Below are 18,564 nucleotides of genomic sequence, written 5' to 3' on the forward strand. Positions count from 1 at the left end.
AAATAATGGCTGCCTTCGAATCAGAGGAGCTCGGAGAATTAATTTCAATGTAGTATGAAGATTTTATATTGAATTCTATGCGACTAATGTTTTTCAGAACTATATGTTTCAAACTTTTCTAGTTAAATTTATTTGTTTTATCATAACGGAAGAGAGACAAACGTTAGTATTTAAAATAACAATTATTTCAATATAATCGACAAAGGCTTAGGAATGTTTTCCCTACGGTTTTGCATTATTAACAGTTGCGGGCCTTTCGCAATTTCTTCCCACTAATCTTCCCCTTCTTTGATCAGAGGGTGACACCGCCAAATCCCGCTTCACCTTCTTAGAAGTATTATGACACTCAAATCAAACTTCAGAAATTCAATACTGGCGCCATTATTATTTCTTTCAGGTATCATAATGAGTGACAAACTAAAAGGTAAAATCCTACCACCATCTTTACCACGCATCCCAAGAAAAACAGGACTTAGCGAATTAAAGAACCTACCGTTGGGGGCTGCAAATATCTGGGATTTAAGAACCTGCCGTTGTAGGTTGAAAATATCTGGGATTTAAGAACCTGCCGTTGGGGGCAGCAAATATCTGGGATTTGAATCCAGCCGTTTGGGACTGCTTTTATCTGGGATTTGAAACCTGCCTTTGGGGGCTGCAAATATCTGGGATTTGAATCCCGCCGTTTGGGACTGCTTTTATCTGGGATTTGAAACGTGCCGTTGGGGGCTGAAATATCTGGAATTTGAAACATACCGTTGGGGGCTGCTATTATCTGGAATTTTAAAACTACCGTTGAGGACTGGGAATATCTGGAATTTAACAACCTGCCGTTGGGGGCTGCAAATATCTGGGATTTGAATCGTGCCGTTCGGGGCTTCTTTTATCTGGGATTTGAAACCTGTCGTTTGCGGCTGCTAATATCTGGGATTTGATACCTGCCGTTGAGGACAGGGAATATCTGGAATTTAAGAACCTGCCGTTTTGGGCTGCAAATATCTGGAATTTGAAACCTACCGTTGAGGGCTGCTATTATCTGGATTTGAAAACTACCGTTGGGGGCTGAAATATCTGGAATTTAAGAACCTGCCATTGGGGGCTGCAAATATCTGGGATTTAAGAACCTGCCGTTGTAGGCTGCTTTTATCTGGGATTTGAATCGTGCCGTTTGGGGCTGCTTTTATCTGGGATTTGACTCGTGCCATTTGGGGCTGCTTTTATCTGGGATTGGAATCGTGCCGTTTGGGGCTGCTTTTATCTGGGATTTGAAACCTGCCTTTCTGGGCTGCAAATATCTGGGATTTGAATCGTGTCGTTGGGGGCTTCTATTATCTGGGATTTGAATCGTGTCGTTGGGGGCTTCTATTATCTGGGATTTGAAACCTGCCCTTGGGGGCTGCTATTATCTGGGATTTGACACCTGTCGTTTGGGGCTGCTAATATCTGGGATTTGATACCTGCCGTTGGGGGCTGCTTTTATCTGGAATTTGAAACCTACCGTTGGGGGCTGAAAATATCTGGAATTTGAAACCTACCGTTGGGGGTTGCTATTATCTGGAATTTGAAAACTACCGTTGGGGGCTGCAAATATCTGGGATTTGAAACGTGCCGTTGGGGGCTGCAAATATCTGGGATTTAAGAACCTGCCGTTGGGGGCTGCAAATATCTGGGATTTGATACCTGCCGTTGAGGACTGGGAATATCTGGGATTTTATTCCTGCCGTTGAGGGCTGCTATTATCTGGAATTTGAAACCTACCGTTAGGGGCTGCTATTATCTGGAATTTGAAACCTACCGTTGGAGCTGCTATTATCTGGAATTTGAAACCTACCGATGAGGGCTAGGAATATCTGGGATTTGAAACCTACCGTTGAATCTAGATTAATTATCTTGAATCTAGATAAATTATCTTGAATCTAGATAAATTATCTTGAATCTAGATTAATTATCTTGAATCTTGATTAATTATCTTGAATCTAGATTAATTATCTTCAGTCTAGATTAATTATCTTGAATCTAGATTAATTATCTTGAATCTAGATTAATTATCTTGAATCTAGATTAATTATCTTGAATCTAGATTAATTATCTTGAATCTAGATTAATTATCTTGAATCTAGATTAATTATCTTGAATCTAGATTAATTATCTTGAATCTAGATTAATTATCTTGAATCTAGATTAATTATGTTGAATCTAGATTAATTATGTTGAATCTAGATTAATTATGTTGAATCTAGATTAATTATCTTCAATTTGCGGTCGTCACTTTAATTTGCGGTCGTCGTGAGAGTGAGTCGCACTGATTTGAGCTCCCGTTAAGCCTCGGCCTGTTTGTGAAACGTTCTTAATCTGATTAAGGCTTAGGAAAGGTGGATAATATATTCTTAATTTCATTATATTTTGAATGAGTTTATAAACTTAGTTACATTCTATTTTGAATGAGTTTTCAACAAATAATATACGGATGAAGAATACTGCCATGCCAGCCTGTAAAAATCCTTGTTCAAATTGTAAAGGCGAAGGTTACGATGGGCAAGAAATCATAAAATGTTCAAAATGTAACATTAGGATACATACGAAATGTATTATTAACAAAGAGCCGTCACATATCGAAAAGGAAGCCTTCGTATGCGCCGCATGTCCCAAAATGCCTTCGTTACCAAATACCAAGAAAGACGGCGCCGCTACTTTAACCCCTCAAACAACTAACATCACTCCCAGAAATCAACACTTGCCCTCAAAGACTACACCGACTACAAAAAATCCGCAGCATTTGAAGCAAATTTTTAAAGATGACCCTCTCACAGCTGAGGGAAGAGAAATTATCGCACAGCTATACCTCAATTTCTCGAGTACGCACTCAATGGCCAACAAATGGTTATGACTGAACTACTGGAAGAGCTACAAGGAATGAAGTTAGAGCAGAAAAAAGTATCGGATGAAGTCACTCTGTTGAAGAATTTAATATTTCTCAACGTAGACAGAACGGAAAGTGTCGATCTAGAGGTAAAGATGGATAAATCAATTCTCACAATCGCATCACTTAGAAAAGAAATAGTAGTAACAACAGATCAGAATATCCAGTTACTTGAAGATATGAGTACTCTGAAGAATCATATACTCTCAAATGTTACGGAAAATGTCAGCGAATTACAACGCAATATGAGGGATGACTTGTGTTTCCTAATGCAAAAACAAAAACCGTAGCTAGTTGAAATCGTAAATTCAGTCGAAAATATGCCAACGCAAATGACAAAAACCCTAGACGATCTTAGAATAAATATAAAAAAGACCTGTTTCCCTAGAGGAGGGAATTGAAAACGTCTCAAGTGAAATTGCGGACCTCAAGACACAGAACCAGTCCATAAGAACTCTCCTGAAGAATATTAAAACATCGAATGACACCAGTCCAACCTCCAGAGATGATACACAAAAGGGAATAGACAGAGTAACGGCTGAACTGAAAGAGCCAAAAACACAAAACTCCGTCATAACAGGTCAAATGAGCATAATAGACGAAAAAATAGATAGTCTACAAACAAAATGAAAATACATCACCAATGATGTCCTACAGCGATGTAACGACCAGAAATGTGGATCAACTATCGGTATTGACTGCGAGGTCTCGCAATCAACCAGAATATGAAAGTAAACAAAGAACGAAAAATAGCAGCAAAAAAGCGCCAACGTTTGGAAAACGAATAGCTACAACGATTAAGGCAATACTACCAGAAGGCATAAAAGTTCTCAGAAAAAAAGCGGTGTTTATCACAAGACTAGATCCGCAATTAAAAGCGTCCCAACTTTGCAGTTGGTTGCTAAAGAAATACTCACTAAAATCAATAGTGGCAACCCGCCTCAAAACTAGGTTTCCAAGCTACGCATCATTCCACGTCGCAGCTAGCAATGCCGAATTTAACATTATAAATGATCCCGAAATATGGCCAGAAAATTCTATTGTTGCACCTTTCCGGGGATGGCTTCGAAGTAACCGCAAATACGGCGGACAAAAAGCTCAAATAATAACTTATACCGAAGAAGAATGCAATTGTAAACCGTAGGAAGATAGTGACCAGCAAGTCGAAGAGGGATCAAAATAGTAACTCTGACCAACGCAATGAATAGCACTATCGTAAAGATAAAATATCAAAATGTATGAGGACTCCGCACAAAGGTGCACATTTTAAATACATATTTAACTTCAAGCGATACTGAACTAATATGTCTCACGGAGACTTTCCTCAATGGCACTCACTTCGATGCTGATTTCCTACCTAACGACCTGGAGGCATTCAGAGCAGACAGGCAACAAAACTCTGACAATTCGACGAGAGGAGGTGGTACTATTATTATTGCGAAAAAACACTAAACCTAATAAAACGATCAGATCTGGAGTTAACTAACGAATGCGTTTGGGTTGAAATTACTGGACACCGCGGTGGTAACATTCTTCTCGGCAATCACTATTTTGCACCACATTTTAAAGTCAGTATCTACGAAAACTATCTAACGCCTCTACAAGAGAAGCTAGAATCATATCAAGGAAAATAGTTATTGTCGGTGATTTCAATTTACCTCAAGTCGATTGGACAGTTTTGACATCTAATTACTGCAACAGAATGGTCAGACCAAAAGCCGACGTTCTATTGGAATTCATTCACGCACTAAATCTAACTCAGGTTAATTCCATTACGAACTACTCGGGTAATATCCTTGATCTGGTACTAACAAACTTGGAAAATATTAGCTGCAATTTGGACGTGACAAACATCATGCCAATTGATAAGTTTCATCCTCCATTTACCCTGGGAATCAAAATTGAACCAGCAAAAATCGCTCCGACTAAAACTAGAAAATTAAACAAACTTAATTTTTAAACAGGAGACTACGACAATATCTACAAATGCCTCAACGAGCATAAGTGGACGGATGTCACGGAAACTAAAGACGTTAATTCAGCAGTACAAATCCTACAAGAACAAGTGCAAAGAATAATAAGAGAATCGGGAAGGAGATGTTTAAAATATCCAATATGGTTCTCTAAAGAGCTGAGAAAAAGCCTCAACAAAAAGCATTATTACCATAAAAAATATAAACGCACAAACAACGCTGATGATCTTCTGAGATTTAAGGACAATAGAAGACAAGCACAGGGGCAAATAAAAATCGATCGTGAAATTTGGAGTTCCACAATAGTATCCAACATAAAAGAAAAACCGGGAAGGCTCTGGACATATGTAAATAACAGACTCAAACCTAAAGATAGGGAGTCTCTTATAATTGCGGACGAAAACGGTATATTAGTTACCTCAAATCAAGAAATTGCCAAGAACTTTGCAAAGCTGTTTGGAACGATAGGACGAACAAGTATTGGTGGCGAAATAACCTTACCTTCTGACTATGGAATTTGTGAATCTTTTCACCATTTAACCATTACTCATAAAGATGTTTATTCTGCCATTAAAAATTTGAAGCCCAATTAATCTACGGGTTTAGACCAAATACCAGCTTTCATTATAAAAGGCTGCATAGAAGTATTTACTACCTCTTATGAGTTCTCCGTAAAGCAGTTCTCGAAATAGCAACCTTGATTCCAAAAAAACCGCGGAGTTTTAAAAAGGGTGCTGGCGATCCGGTGGCAGGCGAAAATGGTGCTGGCGATCCGGTGGCAGGCGAAAATGGTGCTGGCGATCCGGTGGCAGGCGAAAATGGTGCTGGCGATCCGGTGGTAGGAGAAGAGGGTGCTGGCGATCCGGTGGCAGGAGAAGAGGGTGCTGGCGATCCGGTGGTAGGAGAAGAGGGTGCTGGCGATCCGATGGCAGGCGAAAATGGTGCTGGCGATCCGGTGTTAGGAGAAGAGGGTGCTGGCGATCCGGTGGCAGGCGCAGATGGTGCTGGCGATCCGGTGGCAACTAAATAGAGTGTTGGCGATCCGATGGCAGGTAAATAGGGTGTTGGCGATCCGATGGCAGGTTAATAGGGTGTTGGCGATCCAGTGGCAAGCGAAGAGGGTGTTGGCGATCCAGTGGCAGGCGAAGAGGGTGTTGGCGATCCGGGTGTACCTCATATGAGTTCTCCGTAAAGCAGTTCTCGAAATAGCAACCACGATTCCATAAAAAACAGCGGAGTTTTAAAAAACTGTTGTTTTAGAAAAAACGGCTGATGTTTTGGGAAATAGCAGTTTTTGTGTTGAGTTTTGAGCATTTTTTAACAATACAGTTGTATGCGTTGGTTCGTTGGTTTTCAAAAACTACCTTTTTCTGTGATTATTTAATTAGTAATGTGACCTACTAACGGATCGTGTTTATGATTTTTTTTAAAAGTACATTTAAATATTGTACTATTCTTCAGGCTGCATCAGTTTACAATAATTAGGAAAAGGCATAATAAAATTCGAGAAAGGTTGTTTTATTTCGGAATTAGATACTTGTAAACAGTATTATTTTTGAAAAGGCATATTATAATTCGAGAAAGGTTATTTTATTTCGGAAGAAGATAATTGTAAACAGTAATGTTTTGGAATAGGCATATTATAATTCGAGAAGGGTTATTTAATTTCAGAAGTAGATAATTGAAAACATTAAGGTTTTTGGAAAAAGCGTAACATTGTTACACCATTTCCAAAATATTTCTAACCTAAGTCTAACAAAACGAATCAAAACCTAGCCTAACCTGACCTATAAATATTTAGTGGAAATAATCAACTTTAACCTAACCAACATATCAACCTAGTTCTTTTTGAGTTCATATAACCCAGCTGGGCAAGCTTACACCATAATAAACAACTATGGTTTTTCGCATATCTATTTTCCCACTCTTTAGAGAACTGCTGTAACGGTAGTTGCTGTATGGGGAAAACTGCCATTTCGGGAACCGCTATTTAGAGAACTGTTGTTATGAGGACCGCTATTATGAAATCCGCTCTTGTGATGACAGGAGAAGAGCGTGCTGGTGATCCGATGGCAGACGCAGAGGATGCTGGTGATCCGATGGCAGGCGTAGAGGGTGTTGGCGATACTGTGGCTCGCAAAGAGGGTGTTGGCGATCCGGTGGCAGGATAAAAGGGTGCTGGCGATCCGATGGCTGGCGAAAAGGGTGCTGGCGATCCGATGGCTGGCGAAAAGGGTGCTGGCGATCCGATGGCTGGCGTAGAGGGTGATGCCGATCCGATGGATGGCGTAGAGGGTGATGGCGATCCGATGGATGGCGTAGAGGGTGATGGCGATCCGATGGATGGCGTAGAGGGTGATGGCGATCCGATGGATGGCGTAGAGGGTCTTGGCGATCCGGTGGCAAGCGAAGAGGGTGTTGGCGATCCAGTGGCAGGCGAAGAGGGTGCTGGCGATCCGGTGGCAGGAGAAGAGGGTGCTGGCGATCCGGTGGTAGGAGAAGAGGGTGCTGGCGATCCGATGGCAGGCGAAAATGGTGCTGGCGATCCTGTGTTAGGAGAAGAGGGTGCTGGCGATCCGGTGGCAGGCGCAGAGGGTGCTGGCGATCCGGTGGCAGGCGCAGAGGGTGCTGGCGATCCGGTGGCAGGCGCAGAGGCTGCTGGAGATCCGGTGGCAGGCGCAGAGGGTGCTGGCGATCCGGTGGCAGGCGCAGAGGGTGTTGGCGATCCGGTGGCAGGCGCAGAGGGTGTTGGCGATCCGGTGGCAGGCGCAGAGGATGTTGGCGATCCGGTGGCAGGCGCAGAGGGTGTTGGCGATCCGGTGGCAGGCGCAGAGGGTGTTGGCGATCCGTTGGCAGGCGAAGAGGGTGTGGGCGATCCGTTGGCAGGCGAAGAGGGTGTGGGCGATCCGTTGGCAGGCGAAGAGGGTGTGGGCGATCCGGTGGCAGGCGAAGAGGGTGTGGGCGATCCGGTGGCAGGCGAAGAGGGTGTGGGCGATCCGGTGGCAGGCAAAATGGGTGCAGGATATCCGGTGGAAGACAAAATTTGTGCTGGCTATCCGGTGGAAGGTAAAATGGGTGTTGGCTATCCGGTCTCAGGCGAAATGGGTGTTGGCTATCCGGTGTCAGGCGAAATGGGTGTTGGCGATGCGGTGGCGGGCGTAGAAGATGTTGGCGATGCGGTGGCGGGCGAAGAAGATGTTGGCGATGCGGTGGCGGGCGAAGAAGATGCTGGCGATGCGGTGGCGGGCGAAGAAGATGTTGGCGATGCGGTGGCGGGCGGAGAAGATGTTGGCGATGCGGTGGCGGGCGAAGAAGATGTTGGCGATGCGGTGGCGGGCGAAGAAGATGTTGGCGATGCGGTGGCGGGCGAAGAAGATGTTGGCGATGCGGTGGCGGGCGAAGAAGATGTTGGCGATGCGGTGGCGGGCGAAGAAGATGTTGGCGATGCGGTGGCGGGCGAAGAAGATGTTGGCGATGCGGTGGCGGGCGAAGAAGATGTTGGCGATGCGGTGGCGGGCGAAGAAGATGTTGGCGATGCGGTGGCGGGCAAAGAAGATGTTGGCGATGCGGTGGCGGGCGAAATGGGTGCTGGCGATGCGGTGGCAGATGAAATCGGTGCTGGCGAAATGGGTGTTGGCGATCCGGTGGCAGGCAAAATGGGCGCTGGCGATCCGGTGGCAGGCAAAATGGAGGCTGGCGATCCGGTGGCAGGCAAAATGGAGGCTGGCGATCCGGTGGCAGGCAAAATGGAGGCTGGCGATCCGGTGGCAGACGAAGAAGATGTTGGCGATCCGGTGGCAGGCGAAGAAGATGTTGGCGATCCGGTGGCAGGCAAAATGGGTGCTGGATATCCGGTGGAAAACAAAATGAGTGCTGGCTATCCGGTGGCAGGCGATGTGGGTGCTCTCTTAAGTCTCCTTTTTGCCTCGCGCCGTCTCTCGCTGCTGTATCTCTTTTTTTTTTTGCTTGTTCACTTGCTGGTGGAGTTCTTCACCAGTTATTTTATTTGTTGGAATCTTCAATAGTAACGTCATTGAAGAGAATTGGTGAGCATGTAATCATTCATCTTATAATTGAATTTGCGTCACTCGTTACTTGAAATTCTCCTTTACCTGGCCAAGGAGAATGGGGTACGGAGTCGTTTTGAAGAGTAGAAATCGTAGCTAGCTGTGATGTGAACTCCCACAACGGGTGAACGGGGTGCGTTGAAAAAGTGTAGATCGCACACTAGTAAAACGTTTACCTAAGTTCTACGTTACCATAGAAACCAAACCTCTTGCCAGAACTCTGTAGCTCGCGCCATCTAGTGCCGCGGTTTGGAGATATAATGATAAAATAGAAAAATGGCTTAGTTTTGGCGGTTTTGGGTTTGGCAAGGTCTTCATCTGTCTTTGATTTTATGTTTTTCCAACAAATTTTTAATGTGAAAATGGGAAAATATTGTGTGTACAAAAGTTGTAAAAACTACAACACGTCAGATGAGTCCCGTAGTCAAGGCATAAAATATTATCCAGTTCCAAAACCCAGGAAAAACTGTCTCAAATGTATGCGGTTGCTTATGGCAATAAACCGTGAGGATATAAGAACTCATAATGATGTTAAGTCACATCATTATGTCTGCTCTATGCATTTTATTGGTGGGAATGGGCCCACAGATGATAATCCTGATCGCTACAATGATAACCTGCAAGTAGGGAATTGTTTTTGTCTAAAATTGTAGTACTAAAATTACAATCATAACCATTTATGATAGGCGAAAATTACTTTGGAAAGCAGTTCTTAATCAAATTCTCAGCAAGCCCAAATAATAGGTAAGTTTCCTAATAGTTAACCTAGGTTGTGCATATTTTAACAGAGTTCAAATTTTTCAAGTTGTTCGAAATTCAGCTTCAGGTGACCATATCTATGGCCTAGGCGTGCTATCTGTGAAGAATATTGGAACACCGTTAAATATAACTGAGCCAATGGTAGAAAATGAAGAATCTTCTGAAAATAGTAGTTTGGGCTACAACTGCTACATTACCGCTAAGTGGAACAACTCCAGTTTTAGATCAACCTTCAAATTTCACAAATACAGAAACTGCATCATTTTTGACAAATGAGCGCACCTCCCCTAGTAGCACAAGGCATCCGTTTTCGAGTTGGGTAGGAGTCGGGGAGTTGGTTTACCGTCGGAGTCGTTTTGTAGTCGCTTTCTGACTTTAATCCGACTGATCCAAATTTATAAAGAATTTCACCAACCATAAAACCATTGCCCATCCGTCTGAGTTTTTTTCAATACCAAGATAAATCAATTAAAACTAATTTTTATGTAATATTTTAAGCTTATTTTATAAGGTGCCATTATTAGATTGATATTTTTTACATTAACTTGTAATTTACATTTTCATTTCACTATTGTCCCAACCCTATTACGACTATAAAATCAAATGTTGTTATCTTATGGTGTTTAACTTTATCTTTTTGCCAATAGGTGGTTAAGGTTTGTGTCTAATTATAAAATTTTATTAATTTTAAAGTATTTAAAAAAATCCCATTTACAGTGATATTTTTTTTAAATTATAGATAAAATTTTATTTTAAGTTTTTTAAGTTTACTTGAACAACGTTAATTAGCCAGAAGGCGCTAGGTCAGTGAACTTATTTTTTCAAGAGGATGGTAGATTTCGTAAGAAAATTCCTGGAAAATTTCCGTAGAGAGCTACTTTCACCCTACCTTATACCTCCTAGCGCGTCGAAGTTTTAGCGGGAGTCGCGCCTGTTCGGCCTTGACATTGTCTGTTTTAATTCTTACAACGTGGGTACTAGGCCTATATTCATTTTTCGCTTTCTCGCGTCCGTGAGGTCAGCCATTTTGTGAATTCGAAGCGGTTTATAAAAGATCCAAGTTTCGTCGAGGGAATTATATTTCGCTCATTCCACATTTAATTGAAGAAAGGTAAGTTTAAATTTCTTCTGTTAATTTTGAAAACATTTTAATTTAATACGTTTAGAAGGTTTACTTTTCTTAAGGAAAGGGTATTCAGTTTTATCGCTTTGTTCACTGTTTATTAAGCCTTAACCTGTTTTTATTAATTTGAACTAGTAAAACAGTTAAACATTTTCTATATAAAAACCAATTTAAACTAATCAGTAAAATAAGTAAGACCTAACCAAATTTATAAAGATAATTAACGATTTAGTTAAAAAGCCATATTTAATAATTGTACGTAAACACCAAATGTTTTAACTAAGGTCGAGTTTAAGGGGTTTTTCCTATTCCGGCAGTGCTGCCACCATGTTTTTGAGGCAACAGGTGATCTAGCAACAATGTTCTAAAGTGTAAGGCAAGAAAAGGGGAAGGAAATATCTCTAGAGTTTTTAGTTAAACTTTTTTCTTGATTTTTTTCTTCTTTCGAGTTAAAAGCTTGATATTTATTTTAAAGTTCAAAATTTAATTATGCATTTTGATTTATAAAATTTACAAACTTATTAATTAAATATGAATAGCAAAAAATCCAAAATAGTTCGTGGGGACTATCAGAAAGACGAAAGAAATGGATTAAGCAAGCGGCAACTTCGTAGAAAAAGGGCTAGCTACATTAAACGAATAGAAGAACAGGCTTCCAATATCTTTTATGATTCTGATTTCTCAGAGAATATTGAAGCGGAGTTTTCAGTTATTGGAGATTCAGAGGGCAGTTGTGAGTTAAATGTTGCACAAGAATTTGTGCAGTCACACTGGGGAGAAGGAGATCTTGCTTTAGATGAAGAGTCTAAAAGTGTATCAACTGATAGTTATGACAGATTTAATGATAGTTCTTCATTTGAAAGCGAGAGTAGCAGTTCTTGTAGTGAGTTACCCACCATTCGGGAAGATATTCGAAACTGGGCTTTGATTTATAGCATTGACACGGTTAGGCTAAACAGTTTGTTGGTAATTTTAAGAACTCATGGACATGAGGATCTTCCTAAAGACTCTAGAACACTTTTGTCTACTAAGAGAAACGTCACTGATATCAATATAGTAAATGGGGGTGAATATTGGCATATTGGGTTTAATCAAGGTATCTCTCAGTTTTTAGCGTCTAATCTGCATTATTGTCATCCCTTATCATTCGCTATAAACATTGACGGAATACCATTATTCAAGGCGTCAAATAAAAGTTTCTGGCCCATTTTAGGCGCAGTTTACAAATTTCCACATGGTCTTATGAGCGATGTTTTTCCTGTAGGAATATTTTGCGGCGAAAGCAAACCTGGATCACTAGTCGAATACTTAGAACCTTTATTAAGAGAATTAAGGGACCTGAATGAAAATGGTTTTACTCACGGTACGAAAACCTATGAATGTTTACTTGATGGTCCCTATATTGTAGATTCTCCAGCTAGAAGTTTTGTTAAGCATACCAAGGGTCATACAGGTTTTTTTTCTTGCGATAAGTGTACTATTAGAGGTTACAGAGAAAACAATCGTACTGTATTTTTACCTGGTAGTGCGAAAAACGAGTGCATAAATTTGCGTACTAACACTTCTTTTCGAAACCAAGAAAACGAAGAGCACCATTTAGTTGGACCCCTTACACCCCTAGAACACTTAAATATGGATTTAGTAAGGCAATTTCCCCTCGACTACATGCATGTCGTTTGTTTGGGAGTTATGAGGAGGATGCTCAACTTCATGATTAAAAAGGGTAGTTATAATGTTCGTTTGAGCAGTCAGATGGTGATGGATTTCTCCAAAAAACTTGATGGGTGCCGGAAATACATTCCAAGTGAATTTGCCAGAAAACCAAGAAGCTTAAGATATATTGACAGGTGGAAAGCTACAGAATTCAGGCAATTTCTTCTGTATACTGGTCCTGTCTTGGGTGAAGGAATATTACCAGATGTTGTCCTAAAACACTTCCGACTCCTGTCATGCGCAATCTACATTTTAACATCTCCAGTTTTAAGTAAAGATCTTTGCGACTATGCTGGGGAGTTGTTAGACAAATTCGTTTCTTCTAGCTCAGATTTGTACGGACCAGAATTTGTTGTTTTAAATGTTCATGCGTTGAAGCATTTGTCATCTGATGTGAAATTATTTGGCCCATTAGATGCATATAGTGCTTTCCCGTTTGAAAATTTTTTGCAGCTGCTTAAAAAAATGGTGCGATCGCCCAATAAGCCCCTAGAACAAATTCAAAAACGTTTAACCGAAAAACAATTCTTAGTTAAAAACACCAAAGTTCGCGAAATAGTATTAAAAAATTATTTCAAGAGCAGGAACCCAATTGTCCCAAGTCATGCCAGATCTTTCAAAACGGTTCAGACCCCATTGTTTTCCATCTCAGTTAATGCAAGAGATAGTTGTTTCAAACTTAAATCTGGTGAGGTTATTAAAATATGCGAAATTTATCAAACAATCGAAAAAGAAATTGTAATCTTGGCGAATCCATGCAAATTTTATAAGAATGTTTTTGATTATCCCATGAGTTCATCCATATTAGGAATTTTTGATGCTAAAATTTCAAGACAGGTTAACACCTATTCTCTCTCTGAGCTAGATAACAAGTGCTTTCTGTATCCAAATAAAGAGAATTCCTCATACGCCAAAATTATCCCTCTCGCGCATGGGTCTGTAAATTCCAGGGAACTTTAGAATTTATTTAGGATCACAATCATATATTAATTTAGTTATCTAAAAAACTTAAATATTTAAAAAATTATGTTTATAAATCTTTCACGTTTCGGAAACTTATAAAGTTAGGATATTTCTTGAATTTTGTGTGATTTGCATACATACTGTAGAGAAATGAACACACTAATGATCAGTGCGAGCTTTTGAGTTTTTCAATTATTTCAGATGTACGTAGTCTTCAGTTTTGAAAGTGAAGGAACAGTGGAGGTTGTTCCACAAGGATGGTGTCCAACCGAATCCTCGTGCTACTGGCCTCCACCGAAATTTCATAATCAGATAATTAATTTTATCACAAAATGTGTTGCTCATGACCCAAAATCATGGAATTTATATTCAGGCAAAACTTTGCACAAAACAAGTATACATAAATTCAAATCGTTTTTAAAAGAATGTGTTCTAAAGAAATCATTTTTAGTGTTTTACAGTAGAGCTAGAGAGCTCTTAGCTAGAGCTGAATTAACATCTGATCTAGCCAGCGAAGCTGAAACATTAGGAAGAGGAGGACAAAGACGTGTGAAGACTGCCAGAAAACCAGACCGTCACCGTAGTGATGAAAGTTCTGAGCCTGGTATGGTTTTAATCATATTACCTCGAGAAAAAATATTTAATCTGAAATTTCTTAGATGAAGAATTGCCAAAGGAGGAAATCTATCGAGACAACCGTGTTCCATCAACTAGTGCAAATATGACCAAAAAGAGAAAAAAAATGAGAGGGAACTTTAAATTACCAACTCCACCAAAATGTCCAAGTAAATGTTCAAACAAAGCTATATAATTAACACATACTGACGCACATGAAACTTTGTATTCTAGGATCTAACGCAACAGAATTCTCTGGGTTTAATTGTGAAAACGAAATTGATCACACTGTAGGAACTCAACTGGAACAAAATGAAAATAACCACAATTTGTTTGAAGGTTAGTGTTAACGTCTTTTAAGTACTGAACAAGGTTGAACACTTTAAGTTTCAGGTTTTAATTTTAATTTTAAAGTTAAAATTTTAATAGCTTAATATTAAATCTTGTTTGACATGTTTCTAAGGAACTTGCGATCAACAAAATAAGCAAGCCAGCCATGAAAACCAATGTCCAACTCCATCAAGAAGTGATAAAGAATTAAATACGCAAACTAGAAAAGACGATAGGCTCAATGTGCCACCTCAAAATGGATTGGGTACGTCATCAAGAAACGTTAGTATATGTCAAACACCACCCAGAGACGACAGTGGATGTGATACGCCGCCTAGAAACATTAATGAACGTGACACGCCACCTAGAAATTTAATTAGTGCTAAGCCAATAAGAAATGTGTGTGTTAAGTCACTTGGCAATGAAAAACGACAAACTAAGTCACTTCTTATCATGGACAATGGACGTGATGTGCTAGCTAGTCATGAAAATAGAGAAAACGTTACTTTTCGGAATGAAAATTGGCGTCAAATGTCTCTCAGAAATGAGCGATTATCGCGTAAGTGATTTCTAAAGTACATTTTTCATATTATATCATTACAAAAATATTTATATTCAACAGCACCAGAAAGGAGAAATTACAGAATGGAGCCAGAGTATTTTCAAAATTGCTTCAGAGATGTTAATGAGCATGGTAAATATCCCTAACTGTTTGAAGGGAACTCTGAACTGTAGAGAATTTTGCATTTTATTTTTTTTATAAGGCCTAACTGTTTTTTATCTATTCAAACGCAGTGTCGCAAGCAACTTCTTTTCAATATGCAAGTAATGTACCATCGACTTCGCAGTCGAACAATAGACAAGCCTACGTGAATGGTAAAGTTTGCTTTGATTCAAATAATTAAAAATGTTTTATAACATTTCTGCTTTTCAGAACAAAGTCAAATCAAATTTCAAAAAACGGTTGTTATGATGCTTGCAGATTTAAATTCAAAGGTGGAAATGATTCTTAGAAATCAAAAGGAGGCTGCTTTAAATAGCCAAGTCCATGTTGTAGAAATAGAAGGATTTCCTACTCTGCCCCTACAATCTATTGACGACATAAATGCCTTGCAAAACATATTAGAAAATGAAGACTACTTGAAACAAACGGTAATAACCTTTTCCACCCTATGGTTTGTCAATGTCAAAAAAAATCCCTTTGTCCCGCTACTTCAGTGTGAAATGTAGGCGGATTTTGAATTTTTTTAACCCTTTCGTCAGTTATGGGCATGGTTTAGCGGTTCTCTAGTTATAGGTGTATGAAACTACATGAACATTGCGCGAAGCTTTTTTTTGCACAAACGATTAATGGGAGTAATTGAACTTATCTTGTTTTTTACAGATCACAAGATTTGCAGCCTATGGTGGTAAAAGACTCAAAGATACGTGCAGAAATATCATGAAAAAATTATTTTCTCACACTCTCATGTTGAAATTCAATTGGATTGGTGCAAATGGAAAATTAGCATTTAATAATTTGAAGCTGAAAGATGTGATAATAGGTAAGTTTAAAGATAAATCTTATAATTTTAGATCTTAAATTTATCTATATAAATATTTACAATTTAGGCAGGTATTTTAGTTTAGAATTTTCCCTGTAAATTAAAATAAAAAAATATAATTTAAACAGTAAATAAAAAAATTACAATATAAGCTGTAGGCCTAATTATAAATATAAAAAAATCATTAAAGCGCCTAAATTTCTTCCATCCTAATTATTATTTAAGTATTGACATAAATTTCACCATCTATTTGCAGAAGCGGTTAAAGAAAATTTCAAATCAGCGAAAAACTACGACATTGAAGTTGTTATAAAAAACTTCATTAAATATGCACCAGACCGTGAAGGAGGGAGAGAAAAAAGAAAAAAACCTGCACAAGGAGATTCTATGAATCATTTAGAAAGTGAATAAATGTTTTGTGAAAAAAATAAATGATATATAACCTGTGGGTTATTTTTTTAAAAACTTGTTGTTTTAAATGAGTAAAATATTTTTGGGCTGACTGAAAAGTGGGAAGGGGTACCAACCGATTTTGGGAATGGGTACCAACCGATTTTGGGAATGGGTACCAACCGATTTTGGGAATGGGTACCAACCGATTTTGGGAATGGGTACCAACCGATTTTGGGAATGGGTACCAACCGATTTTGAGGTTGGCAACTACAAAATTGTATTATTTTTCCTGCCTGACTCTGAAACGTGCTGTTGGCCAATATGTGATTTTATAATAGGTGTTAAAATCGTTCTGAGTAACAAGTTGGAATACCAGAGGTTTTACAGATAAAAAAACCTCAAACCAGCCACAAAAACCGTAGTTGGCCAGTTGCTGCTTTCAGAGAAAAAATGACTCTAATCCATCATTGAAATCAGCAGTTGGCCAAGTAGGACATTTCGACTAATCTGTGGGTGGTATGCCTACTGGGTTGGCCGGAAGCAAAACCGCGGCAGTTGGGCCAGTGGAAATGTGCTACTAGGGTCGGAATCAGAGTGCCTTACACTTGAATTGGAAGTACAGTGTGGAAGAGATCAGAGTAACACTTACCTTTGTGGAAAACTCCCAAAACCCCTGACGGACTACTTCACTGCAGTACATTTTCGAGCTCGTTTACAGGGTGTGACATGTGTCATTGTATACAAATGAGAACGTGCATCAAGTATCATAGTGAATATCGTTTAATGATACGCACTTTGAAACGTTAAAGACCTACGATTAAGCTTAGGAACTAAGGCAACACACTACAAATTAAAGGGCTGTTTGGTAAACCCATCAGCGTAAATGATCGATGTGCCTACCGTCGTGGTGTAGGCACTCTTCAAGACGATTGTCCATGCCTTGTATTACGTTTTCTAGCATTTGAGGAGTGATTCGTTCAATTGCTCTTCGAATTCTGGCCTTCAAGTCGTCTACATTTAAAGGTTCTGTTGCATACACCGCCCCCTTAACATATCCCCAAAAGAAGAAATCAAGTGGGGTTAGGTCAGGGGATCTTGCTAGCCACGGAATTGGTCCACCTCTACCGATCCAACGGTTTGGAAAGTGCTCAGTTAGCCATTGGCGAACATTGACCGCCCAATGAGGTGGCGCACCATCCTGCTGGAACCACAGGTCCCGCATCACTGCTAATGGTAATGTGTCTATCGCATCACTAAACTCGTGGCGCAGGAAGTGCAAATACCTGTCACCAGTAATGTTTTCCTCGAAGAAGAAAGGTCCGATGATTCTGTTCCCCAGAATGCCACACCAAACATTTATCTTCCATCGAATTTGATGGTAATGTTGCCGTAACCATTATGGATTTCGTTGGGTTCAGTAATGTAAGTTATGTCGGTTTACCGTACCATCCCTGTGAAATGTCGCCTCATCAGAAAAAAGAACCTATCTTAAGAACAATGGATCGGCTTCAATTAGCTCGCGCATGGTAAGACAGAAGTCTTGACGTCTTAGGTAGTCGTCGTCCGTTAAGGCTTGATGGAGGTGGATATGATAGGGCCGGTAGTGATGCCAATGTAAGATGGCAAGAACGGTTGAATGGCTTAGACCAACCTCTTCTCCGACTGCTCTACTACTAGTATGAGGATTGGCTTCAAAACGTGCTAGAATGTCGACTTCCCTATCATGATTACTAATTATACGGTCTCTTCTACGTTGACGGTCTTGCACGACGAAACTCCCGAAATCTCGTAGGTTGTCTCTAATGTTCGTGAAGGTTCTTCGAACCGGCCTTCGTCGGTGTGGGAAGCGTTCGGCATAAAGCAATGCCGCTTGTTGAACGTTAACCCGACATTCACCCAAAATAAACATCATGTTAGAATAATCCCAAACTGTTTAATAATTTTAACTCTCTTTAATTCTTTTAGTTTATTCAACTATAGAGATTGTAAAATTTTTGTTAGAAAACGGAGCACCCTATGTATTAACAGCGAATTTAAATCAGGATTTGGTTGAAAACTATTTTGGACGTCTGAGAGGATCTTGTGGTTCTAGGGAAAATCCCACCGTCAGTCGATATGGGCGAGGGGCTAAAAGACTTAAACTCATGATATCCTTAATACCTAAAGT

At 39.9% G+C, this 18,564-nt stretch overlaps 1 protein-coding gene across 2 annotated transcripts; it reads left to right on the forward strand.

Moving 5' to 3' along the window:
* The first annotated feature begins 10,633 nt into the window (after window positions 1-10,633).
* Window positions 10,634-16,469, forward strand: LOC149622081 (uncharacterized). Of its 2 annotated transcripts, none has more exons than XM_089853597.1 (11): window positions 10,634-10,827; window positions 13,717-13,909; window positions 13,967-14,119; window positions 14,175-14,300; window positions 14,365-14,469; window positions 14,594-15,019; window positions 15,083-15,154; window positions 15,256-15,336; window positions 15,395-15,612; window positions 15,845-16,004; window positions 16,261-16,469. In XM_089853597.1, the coding sequence occupies exons 2-11, from the start codon at window positions 13,717-13,719 to the stop codon at window positions 16,413-16,415; spliced, it is 1,689 nt and encodes a 562-aa protein (XP_089709723.1). In that variant the 5' UTR covers window positions 10,634-10,827; the 3' UTR covers window positions 16,416-16,469. The 2 variants fall into 2 exon arrangements, with proteins under 2 accessions (XP_089709723.1, XP_089709724.1); XM_089853598.1 differs by having other exon boundaries at window positions 15,443-15,612.
* The last annotated feature ends 2,095 nt before the right edge of the window (window positions 16,470-18,564 follow it).

The sequence above is a fragment of the Phalangium opilio genome, unplaced genomic scaffold (assembly GCF_054372755.1).
Source record: "Phalangium opilio isolate 3A_F unplaced genomic scaffold, DU_Popi_V2 ptg000200l_1, whole genome shotgun sequence".
NCBI lineage: Eukaryota > Metazoa > Arthropoda > Arachnida > Opiliones > Phalangiidae > Phalangium > Phalangium opilio.